The sequence below is a fragment of the Malania oleifera genome, chromosome 8 (assembly GCF_029873635.1).
Source record: "Malania oleifera isolate guangnan ecotype guangnan chromosome 8, ASM2987363v1, whole genome shotgun sequence".
NCBI lineage: Eukaryota > Viridiplantae > Streptophyta > Magnoliopsida > Santalales > Ximeniaceae > Malania > Malania oleifera.
Genome location: NC_080424.1, coordinates 42,813,311 through 42,825,820, shown reverse-complemented (window position 1 = coordinate 42,825,820; position 12,510 = coordinate 42,813,311). Strand labels below are relative to the sequence as shown.

Genomic DNA, 12,510 nt, shown 5'->3' with positions numbered 1-12,510 from the left:
AGCCCCTTCCCCGGACCCCGCATACACTCGCTTTGTGTACGGGACTGCCCTTTTTATTTTTTGGATTGTAATTGTTGTTGTACTTAATTCGTTTCCATCAAGCTTATTTCTTGAGCTAATTTCAATCGAATAATATTCTTTACCTTTAAAAAAAATGTAGTTGTGCCACCCCTAAAGTAAAAATTATTGGTTTTTAACAATAACAAAGACAGAGCTTAAAGTAGATCCCAAAAAGAAAAAAAGAAAAAGAAAAGAGAAAAGGGATAAAGTCTTGGAAGCTAGCAAAATATAACTACTCAAACATTGTTAAAGTAGAGCATAGAGACACATTAATCTATGATGAGCATTAAAATGAATCCACAAAATTTAAATTGTGTGATATTGAATTAAATATAATTGAAATTTTATTAACTTTCTTATGGTTTCAAACAAAAAATTTGACTCCAACAATGTAAAACAAAGGACAAAAGTATTCTTGCTTCTAAATTCTTAAATCACAACATGTTGACGTGGCTTAAGTATTTTCTTATACTCTTTTTTTTTCTCTATTTTACGCATTTACATATTTTTTTATTAGAAATATTATTTTTCTACATTTTATGTGGCATTTTTATTTTTATTTTATTAGACAATCAAGAAGGGAATTGCAGAAGATTTTTATTCATAAGCAAAAAAAAAAAAAAATGAAAGATATAGACTTTCGTTGATATACAAGAATGATCATTTAAATTAAGAAGAATCCCTAGGGAGGAGGACACTTTTAATTATTCTCTCTAAATTCAAGAAGGAAGACCCACTTAATCTCCTTGTTGCCTCTTCAGCTTTCTCTTTCCATTCCATAGTTTTCTTCTTCATCTCTTTGCCCCTCTCCCCTTCCATTAACTCCCTCACAAGTCTTTCAACCTCATCCCTCTTAACATCACTGCAAATTTCCATACCTATGCCCCATTCTGTGCAGCAGAATCTACAATTTGTTGGTTGTTCGGCAAAGAAGGGCCAGCAGATCATGGGCACTCCGCCACACACACTTTCTATAATTGAGTTCCACCCACAGTGCGTTAAGAACCCCCCCACCGCTGGGTGGTGGAGGACTTGTTCTTGAGGGCACCAACTTGCTATGAAACTCCTTTCTTTTGTCTTAGCAAAGAACTCTGGTGGAATAACAGCAAGGTCGCCATCAACGAGATCAGGTCGGATAATCCAGAGAAAGCTTTGATTACTATTTGCAAGTCCCCACGCAAACTCCATCAACTGATTGTTAATCATGACTGTGATACTTCCAAAGTTCACATATATTACAGAATTGGCTTCTCTTGAATCGAGCCACTCTAGGCAGCTTCGATCTTCTTTCCACAGATTTGATCCTATGAAGTCCAGTTTATTATCAGAAATTTGAGTAAGTGGCAATTGGAGAGGCCCAATGGCACAAACTGGAGGAAACATGGATGAAAGTGCATTCAAAACTTTGTGCTCCAAGGCATCGAATGTGTTCAGAATGATTGCAGAAGCTTTTTGAGCTCTTTTGATTTCAGTCATTGTGAAATTCACCATAACGTCATCAGGATTTGTGGTTATAATGAAGTTGGGGATATCTCTCAGACGTACACCTTTCATGCTAGGTATCCAGTCTATTATAGTGTCTAAATATCCATCTGTTAAAAAACTTATATCTGCATATTGCCAAAACAATAAAACTAGTTAAAAACAAGAATAACGAAAGTGTTAATGATATATAATAATTTATTTTTGAGTTGTCACCTAATTTTTTGTATTTTTGAACAGAAATTGAACAAGATATATTAGCTCCCAAAATAATTAAATAAATGTTCTCTCTCTCTCTCTCTCTCTCTCTCTCTCTCTCTCTATATATATATATATATATATATATATATATAGATATGCGCGTGCGTGCGTGTGTGTTTGTGTGTGTATGTATGTATAATTTTTTTTCATTACAAAGCAACTGATCATACCAAATTTTTATTGCATAATCATATATTTTTTAAATTCATTTTATGAACCAAATATGTGGTGGTCTAAAAACTTTTGTAGCATACATGGTACTAGATTAAAGCCCAAGAACTTGAATCATAGCCAAGAATCTTTATAATAAATATCATCCAAAGGAGACTAGATGAATATAAATAAACTAATAAAGGAAGGGATGTAATTAGATTTTTCTAAAAGAAATCGCTATTTGCACTCCAAAGCATGCTTGCTAGCTCTATATTTATTTTTTTTTTCCCATGTGTTAAATTACAATTGTGTTGAAAATATAAACTTGACAAAGGCAGGAGAGACAAATTTGGATGCAGCTATCTCTACCAATCGGAGCCATTTATGTTGAAATTATTGAGTTGCGGTAATTTCCTCCACCAACCAGCCTACATAGTTGAATTAATATCTACCTACCATCCCATCCTTTGCTATATATATAGGAGTTGTGTGTGTGTGTACTGTGTTATGTGGTGCAGAGAGGAATAGTAACCAGTGAGAAGAGAGAATTGTATTTGAGAGTTCTTTGTATTTTGTTTCAGATTATTATTGAAATTCAATCTAGTGTTTTGTGTGCAATTGTGCAATTCCTCACCGAGTTCAATCACAACCAGTGATTGAGTGAGTCATCTCCACCCATCAAACTGTTTTCCTTATTTTCATAATGAAATGATGAATTTGTCATTCCTTTCCTTTTTTTTCTTTCTTTTTTATTTTTTATTTTTTACTTTCATTTTCCAAATAAAAAATTAAATGATAAAATGATCATTTAATATATACCTGAAATAAAAGATACCAAATGTTGACAGTTAGGTTGATTGAACAATACTCCTCAAACTACCTACTAGCCAAATTAAGGTTATGTCTCCCGAGCCGGGCAGTACATGCTAAAAAGTAATTTGTAATTTTATTAATGTAAATTAAAAAAAATAGAAGTGTGTGGAATTGTGTGAAAAATGAAGTGTGTGGAAGTGTATAGAATTATGTGGAAGATGAAGTGGTTAAAATTGTGTGAAAATTAAAGTGTGTGGAAGTACGTGTAGAATTGTATGGAAGATAAGGTGTGTGGAAGTGTATAGAATAATGGAGTGTGTAGAACACGGTAATGACACAGTACATAATTGGCGAAACTTCCCCAAAGTGAAAGCAGCGGGTGGTATGCCATTAGTTTGGTCATGGTCATTATTGAATGAAAACAGATTCCATCAGGCCTACGTACCTTTGAGGGGTAGGAAGCCCTTTTCTCGAAGAAGGGAGTAGTGGGCGTAGCCCATGAATCCACAAGCACTGGTTGTCCAGAACAGGACTTCAGGGATGCCCAGTTCCTCGGCCGCCGTCAGGGTGAAGCTCATGGCTCCATCCGAAACTATGCAAGTCACCGGAGGGACGTCGGCGGACGAGGAACCATTGAGCTCCGATAGAAGGGCTCTGAAAGGAGCCAGGCAGTTCTTGCTGGTGGAGTCGGAGAGGGAAGCGATGTCTTGGGTGCTGTCGGCGTCGGTCGGCGGGAGGCCATCGGGAATGGTCCTAAAGCAGAAGGAGGAGACGGTGCTGGGCGGGTGAGGAGCTCGAGATTTGAGGAGGCGCGCGTGGTTGAACTCTGTGTTAACGAAGGTGACATGAAAGCCTGAGTGGTAGAGGAGCTTGGCTAGTTGTAGCATGGGGTTGATGTGGCCTTGGGCTGGGTATGGGATGCAAACCGCATGAGGCTTATGTTTTGAGGGCTTCAAGGCCGCCGAACCCATTCTCTCCCTCTCCATGTGTCAAACTAGCTAGCTGTGATGCCAATCAATTGCCCACGGCAAGAGAAACTAGGTGCTGGCATCATTTTTATAGCTAGCAATACAAACTCCCTCTCTCTCCCTCTTCGAGTGTGAATATTGTGGCCTAGAAAATCGCAGAGTAAAGGAGTATCTCATGCCCCAAGGCTTCGCAGTATTCTTCAGGCCCGGGGATGCGGTTGTTTGGTAATGAAAAGGACATTTCATAATGATGGTATCCTCTCAAATTAATACAAATGGTTCTTTGCACTTGTAGTGTATATAATAATAATTCATCACCAAGATGATAACCCTCACCTCAAAATCCAAAAACTTAATTTAAATTTATTTTGAAATAATTTTATTATTTTTTAATTATCATGTACAATAATATTTTTGTAGGATTGAAAAAGAGTTTTAAAATATAATAATTAAGTAAAATAATTATAATAGTTTATATTTTATAATATATCTAAATTTGTATTTTTTAAATATTATTTTAATTATATTTTTAATTATTATTTAATTTCAAAAAGAAAATAAACATTTTTTAATCACGTTTCTAATCTATTTTAGTTTTAAAACTTTAACCCAAAGCTATTAATTTTTAATTTCTAGTCCTTTTTATAAAAAAAAAAAAAAATTATTTGTAATATTCATTTTTACAACTTTTAATAGTGATTGATACTAGACGATCCATCAAATTCAACTTATAAAATTCACACTCCCAATTACCACCTTAAATTTAAGCCCAAAATAAAGATCAAGAAACAATATTATTAGATGTAATATTGGAGTTGTCCCGTGAGAAAGATGTTACCCAAATTCTTAACAAATACAAAACCTAGGATGTGTGCTTTTTTTTTTTTCCTCCTGTTTTGGTTGTACTATCACATTTTCTGCTCTTTTCATAATTCAATTTATTAAAAATATTTTTAAACAATTAATATTGGGGTAAATGCTGACCACACATGAAAATAATAATAATAAAAAAAATCCTATGATATTGACAAATATAGAGTCTAGGAGGTGTTTGGTTGCTGTAAGCATGTACATGTGGCTTCTTGAATTATTGTAGGGTGTCCTATGGTGACATGGGTATTCATGTGCTGGCTTGAAATTTTTGTATGGACCTGGACCGTCCCATAAGGAAGAAAAATTGATGTCGTCTTGAGCAATGGGCAATTCCAACTGCATCTGACATTGGCATATACGGAGGTTCACTTCTTGCGAAAATTCAAAAAACAAACTGCAAAAATAAAGTTATAAAGGCTTGGATATTTTTTCTCTATTTGTTAGGGCTTCACTTCTTGAAAAACCAACTGCAAAAATATAGTCATAAAGGCCTAGATATTTTTTCTCTATTTGCTAGGAGGTTCACTTGAGAAAGATTCATAAAACCAACTGCAAAAATAAAGTTATAAAACGTGGATATTTTTTTCTCTATTTGTTAGAAGATTCACTTCTTGAGAAATATACAAAAAACCAACTACAAAAACAAAGTAATACTGATACCAAATGTGAAAAATTTGTCAACACAGTATAAGTAATGAATATGAGTCTTTAAAAAAACATTTACTGGATATTAATTAAGATTGTTTTTATCTAGCCAGTAAAATCATTCTATAGAATACACATGCATCGAAAGATTGAAATTAAGTCTTACAACGGTGTTCATATATCCAAGAACAATCCACATTATAGTATAAACCCATAACAAACAGGATATGATGTTCATGGATTTCATAAAAACTTAGGACTCAAAAACAAAAAACAATGATGCATATGAATCCACAAGAATACTATAATAAAGCTCAATTTTATTTTTAATGACGGGGTATAGCTCCCCTGTATATTTGCATGCATACATACATACATACATACATTTAGTCCAAGGAAAAAAATTCAGCATGCAACAACTATGAGACATTTAGCTGATAAGCATGACATTGTGCATTTTGGCCACCATATGATAGCCAATCAAGGCTTATATTAAGAATTTATGCAATAACTATGCTGTGGGGGTTCAATTACGAAGATCACACAACTCAAAATACTTAATGAGTGTGTGAGACATGAAAACTCCCCCTATGTCATACATTTGTCCTAGTTGTTGACTTTTTGAGTCCAATCCCTAGTTTTAATAATGACAAACTGCAAGTTACTTATATGTGCACTCAGTACTTGAATAAGGCTCTAATTTAGAAACACACATAAGCAAGGAAATGGAAGCCAAAAAGGACGTAAAACGTATATATTTTGTGGCATTTTCTATGAAACTTTAGAAGAGAAAAGAAGAACAAGACTTATTGTTTATTTTGTATAATGCATTTTGTTTCATTATTTGGTTTATAATATTATGGTCTGTAATATTTGCATTTGCATGCATGATATGAATGAGCTCAAATGACAAGGTTTTTAGGTGAAATTAAAAAGCCTTGGCCCTAGATAGACCCTAGGTCCCCGCTTGTAACTTTTGCTCAAAAACATGACCTAATGTTAAGTTTGAAAGGGCTTTGGGAGACCGAACCTTGTGCCTTGAAAATGCCTCGATTAACTAAACAGTTGAACAGTCAAACTATTGATTATGACTCGAGCGATCGAACAAATTTGAACTAAACTTCCACGATCGACCGAACCCAAGTCTTGATTTTTTCCAACATCCCCGGATGCCTGAACTTTAAGTTCATTTTCACCTCGAGCGATCGAATGTTGAAGTTTGGTAGAGCGAACTGAGAACCAAGTGACCGAACCTCGAGTAGTTTAGAAAATCGCCTTGATTCAGCCAACCAACCCTTCCCTCGGGCACCCAAACTTGGAAAAAAACCTTTTCTTCATGTGTCTATTCGAGCGACCAAATTTAAGGTCCAGGTGACTGAATCTTTCAGGTTGCCTTATTTTAACTATGGTAATTAGGGTAATTTTTCATTAAACATTTCTACAAATCCCTAATATGTCCCTAACGGTCAGATCTTCTAAGGAGTCTATATATACCCCCTCCATTACTCATTTTTAACAATTAGATTAGTGAGGAAAATTCTCCTAAAATTTTTTATCTTCAAAAGCTTTATTGTACATACTCTCTTATACTCTTTTATTTGAAAATCGTTTTGAAGAGAGGGTTTGATTAATTCCTTTACTTTTTTCACTTGCAAGTTCTTTGCATTTATAGGTTGTTAAATAGGAACATTTATTTTTGGGCATTCAGTTTTGTAAAGCATTATACTCACACTTTGTGTTTATTTGTTGAAAACCTTTTTGAAAGTGAGGTTATAAGTTTCTCCTCATATTTCTTTGGTAAATAATCTTTAGAGAAGCACTTTTTGATTTGGAAACCTTGTTGCACATAGATTTCAAACGCTCGTATTTTTATTTGTGCAAGATCATTTGAAAAGCATAAACCCTAAGTTCTCCTGTATTTTCTTTGAATTTTTTTTTTGGAGAAATAGCTATCAAAGGTTTAAATCTTTGAGGTACTTATCATATACATCTCACTCAAAGATTGAAAAATCATTTTTCGTGAAAATCTCACTTGACGTTACTTCAAATCATATGTGAGTGCATTAGTTGATTGTTCGTAGTGGTACATATCTGCTTATACTAGAAGCAATCTGGTTGTACAAAATATTTCATTTGATTATATGTTATATTCCTGATGTATGATTGGAAGAGGGAGACTAGCCCTGCGAATACTCCCGGACTAGTTCAGACCCACTTAAGAGAACTAGGTGCACCATCCTGATAAGGTGTTGTAAACGGTGTCGCTCAATCCGCAAGTGAGCAACCATAGGGAAATCCTCTTGCTTGTGAGCTTGAGGTGAGCTGACGTAGGTGATTATGCACCTAAATTGTGTAATTAGGCATTTAAATTCATACATTAACAATTATATTCTTAATTAAATGCCTTCCTACTCTTAATATTTTAATATTGTGTTCTATTTATAATATTGTGGTCTTATTGAGTAATTTATGAATTTTTGGTATTTTTTTATCGCAAGGCAATTATTGGGAGCAAAAATTGACACTACTTTGTATTTTAGACGTAACTTTCTCGTTCGAGCTCTCATTGAGACAATTCAAAATTATAGAGAAAGATGAGGGAGTGCTCAATGACTTTTGTGTTTCGAGATTTGAGAGATATGGGCTCTAGAAGGGTCAAAATTTGGCTTGTTCTATGGGAAACAGAAAAAACAGAGAAACAAGAAAAGAGAAGAAAAGAAAAAAAAATTGTGATTTGACACGGCCATGTAGCCAGGTCCTCTTGCACTGAGCGTAGGGCTTGGAGGGATGCTCTTTATATGTATTTTTTTTTCTTCTCCTCATAGACGAGCCTCCACTCTTCTCCCTTCTCTTGAACTCTCTTTTCTCTTCTCTCACTCTTCTCTCTCAACTCTCCTCTCCTTTCTCCTTTCTCCTTTTTCCTTTCACCTTTCTTTTCCCTTGTCTCTCTTCACTCTCTAATCTTCTCTGCTCCCTCTCCTTCTCGTCTCTCTTCACACTCTGTCCTTTCCTTCTCTCCCCTCCTCTATTCTCTCCCCTTTCTCCTTACTTTCCTCTTCCTCTTACTACAACCTGAACTCCTGCTGCCCTCCTCCTAAAGTGCTGCCGTCCTCTATAGCCACTGCTGTGCTGCTGGTTCTCTATGTTCTACTGCTGTTGGAGGAAGTCAAAGCCCCCCAACCTCCTACTCTGCTGCTTTTGCCATAGCCGAGACCACCCTACGGCTACTGTTGCTGCTGCTCCTTCTTCAACCCGCTGCAAGTTGCTGCTGCCTCACTCCATACGGGCAAGCTTACTCCCTCTCTCTCTCTCTCTCTCTCTCTTTCTCTTTCTTTTTCTTTCTCTTTTTCTTTCTTAATTGTTCTTTTGTTTTTTTTTTCTTTCTTTTAAATATTTGATCACTTGTTATTTTTTTTCTTTAGTGGAATTTTAATTAAAGTTTTAAGTTTTGAATCTTTTTGGGTTACTATTATTAGAGTTGATTTATTATTAGTGTCAGTTTTTGTTTGAGCTATTTTTCCTACTATTGATTGATGTTCGGTTTGGTTTCTTGAAAGAAAAAAGGAATAAAATACAAATAGAAAAAAAATAATATCTTTTTTAGAAGTTAAATCAGTTGTCTTCTTTAAAATTTATATTTTGTTGAATTCTATTTAAGTTAAGTTTAATTAATTAAAGCTCGATTATTTTTATAGTGTTTAGTTTATTATTTAATTGTTAAAGTTTTAATTTTGGTTAAGTTCTTGAGTGCGTTAAAAATTTAGTTTTTGGTTGAGTTTGTGTTCGATTTAGTTTTTTCAATTCATGCTAGAGTTTGTGCTTAAAGTTATTGTTTTTAAATTTTTTTTTTTTTCGAAATTCAACTCGTGTTTCAATTCTTATCTGGCTACTAAGCATAGGATTTTCGTTTCTTGATAATAATTTTAGTGCGTGTTAGGATTTAGAATTTAAATTGCACGTTACTTTAATTCATCAAAAGAAAATCTCAAACATCTCAGAAACCCGAATCTAATCTATGTTCAGTGACCTTTTTTTTTTTCTTATTTTCTAATTGGAATTATGTAAACTTTGTAATTAAACTGCATTCCCTGAGGAGACGATCTGGCATTTGAGCTAAATATTACACGACTGAACTCCTATACTTGGGATAGCTTCTGAGTTGCTTATTTTTCGAGTGAGTCAAGTTTTTGGCATTGTTGCCAGGGAATGTCAATTTTAGTTTCAAATTAGTGTTTTTTCTATTATTTTAATTTTTCTCATGAAAAAGAAAGAGAAAAAAAAAGAAAAAAAAAAGAAATTTTTTTTTTTTTGAGTTTTGAAGAAAATATGGTTGCACCTGCACCACGCACGCTTATGAAATTTTTGCAGCCTACATGCACCACTGTACCATCTTACACAGCTTTATCTAATGAAGCACTTAATTTCATGATACAGTGCGGGAGAATATCGTTGATACCTCAGTTCTACGAGACAGAATCCGAGTGTCCTTATTGGAACCTAACAGAGTTTGAGTTGACTTGCAATATTTTTTTCCCTCATGCTAGAACTGATGAATTTACTAGTCTTCATTTATTTCTTGCCTCTTTGAAGGATAAGGCGAAGATGTGGTCAAATTCTTTGATACCTCACTCTATCTCTAATTGGACTGATATGGAGCGTGAATTTCTGCATAAGTTTTGTTCCTCATAGAGAACTCAATTTTTACAGGAACAGATCATTCAGTTTATGTAGAAGGGTGACGAGACTTTTCGGGCTCGCTGGGAAAGGTTCTAGGATTTGCTAAGTATTTGTCCACATCACAAGTTTGAATCATGGAGGTTAGTCAATTATTTCTATACAGCTCTTACTCATGATTGCAAACAATTTGTCCAAACTATGTGCAATAGAGAACTCTTCAGCAAGGAATCAGATCAGGCACTATCATTCTTTGATTACTTAACTGAAAGTGTCCGAAAATCGAATACACGATACGATCAGGCACCCATGGCAGTACAACCTATCAGCACAATAAGTGGCGAAGGTAAATATAAGCCAACATATTATCCAAACGTTCCTCCACCTCAGCATCAGCCACAACAAATCTATCAGAGCTATGCACTTCTAGAATTTCAACCTAATGAAGCTCCTGTTTCACCGATGACATATTTTGAGGATAGCATGGCACAGGTGGCTAATACACTTCAGGAATATATGCAAGTTAATACTCAGAACATGAATGAATTATAGGACACCATTAATGAGTTGAGCATGCAATTGAATATCTTAGAAAAAAGGGAGGTTTCGGTAAAACTTGCGCCTAATCCTCAAGAACATCAGCACCAACAGCAACAAATACATAATGTTTCTCTTGAGACATCAGAGGCAGTTATTACTTTGAGAAGTGGAAAAGAAGTTTCCCAACCTAAGATACTCATCGACAGACAACTAGTTGTCTCGATACCTGAAGTTACGACTGATACAGATGAAGTCAAAGAAAAACCAGAGGAAGCGAGCCTAGAAGTGAAGAAGTCAGTAAGTGGGGAGATCGAGATCAGTAAGAAGTACCAACTTGTGGTACCTTACCCTCAGAGATTGACAACAATGGAACCCTCACTCCCTACTGGAGTAAATGTAATGGAGTGCAACGCTAAAGCAAATCCCCGCAGTGGTACGGTGATGGGTACACCCGATAAAGAGGGTGAGCAGAATGGTGAATGATTAATTTTCAAGGAACTAGGTAAAAATCCTAATATTTATGCTTCTAAAGAACCAAAGGTAACTGCTCTGACAACTTTGCCTCAAAACCAGTTCTTAAAGAAGTAAATTTCCTAAAAGATATGCTAAATAAAGATCCTTTCTTGTTAAAACAAGGAAGGCAGTCTGCACATGTTTTTTCTGACACCTTGGAACGTATTAATTTATTTGAGGCTAACTTTTGTGTGGATAACAAGATAGATTCATTATGGAAACTCAAATTTGGAGACTCGCCTGTTCAATTTATAAACCTGCACCCACTAGAAGAAGATCCTCTAGAGCCTCCACTAGACAGGCTGTGATGTTTTTTTTTTCCTTTCTTTTTATTTTATTTTACCTTGTTTTATTTTTTGTTAATTTTTAGGTATATTTTTCCTTAATTCATTTTTTCTTTTCTCTTACTTCTCCACCTAGGTATGCTTTACTCCCCTTATGCTTTCACATTGAGGACAATGTTCCACTTTAGTTGGGGAGCGGGGATGAGAAAATATATTGAAAAAAAAAAATTGAATATGGAAGATTAGGCCATGATTAACACTGACTTATACCCTTTACATAGTTGCATATAACCTAAGAGTTACACACTCAAGTTATTTATGTGTAGTTTCTCTTTATATGACTAACATAGGAATTGTAACTCTATATGGGTTGACTAGTAGTTAATCCATGTTAATCTAGTTATATAAACTCTTGTATTTACATGGTATCTCACAAGGTTGAAAATACACATTCACATGACTTGTAGTGCTTAGGGTTCCTTGTGAGCATTGAGAGAGCGCCCGTAGCGACTATGACACCTTGTGAGGTACTATTGAGCCAATTATCATTCTTTTGAGTTTTGACGTCAGTTCAGAGTTTATGAAACTCAACTTTCCTTTTTTTATTTTTTGGATATTCTAAGTACACTAGTCTCTATTTTTGACTTGCTATCCTAGAGGTGACATCTAGTGGGGGAGATAGAAACCTAGGTCTTGTAGCCTACTCAAGATGTGAAGGCTGACCCACCCCTAGAGATAAACATAGTTTATGGACTACTATTCAAGCTTAATTCCCATTGGTGGTATGAAGATAATAAAAGAAGTGTAATAATTGGCTTAATTGACAATGAAAAGACAGAAATTGAAGAATGAGTAGAAGAAATAATAAGAAAAATATAAATGCACACGAAATGAAAGGTTAATACTTGCCCAATACAAATACCACAAAAAGTCAAGGACACGACACACATGTTCTCCCCATATGAAAACTTTTTAACTGCTTAATGCTTCAGATGTATTCACGTCTGTTTTATAAATAAGTTGATCTAGGGTAGCCTTGGTTGGACATGGTGAGTAGGTGAGAAGATGCAAGGGTGAAGAACCCAACACCTGAACTAGTCCACTCCATACATTTAGCATTTGCTCCTTACAATATATGGGACGTTTGATCGCGACACTCCTCCTCACATATAACGAGTGAACCAATTCTTTTTGAGTTTTTTTGAGAGTGTACTAGTTAGGCCGGGTCAAAACGATCATTCTGT

The 12,510-nt window shown here is 35.0% G+C and overlaps 1 protein-coding gene across 1 annotated transcript; it reads right to left on the bottom strand.

Annotated features, from left to right (window-relative positions):
• Window positions 1-640: 640 nt before the first annotated feature.
• LOC131162034 (7-deoxyloganetin glucosyltransferase-like) lies at window positions 641-4,019 on the bottom strand. The gene is made up of 2 exons (XM_058118133.1): window positions 3,215-4,019; window positions 641-1,670 (listed from the first exon to the last, which is right to left on the bottom strand). Exons 1-2 carry the CDS (start codon window positions 3,753-3,755, stop codon window positions 730-732), a joined length of 1,482 nt encoding a protein of 493 aa, XP_057974116.1. The 5' UTR covers window positions 3,756-4,019; the 3' UTR covers window positions 641-729.
• Window positions 4,020-12,510: the final 8,491 nt, after the last annotated feature.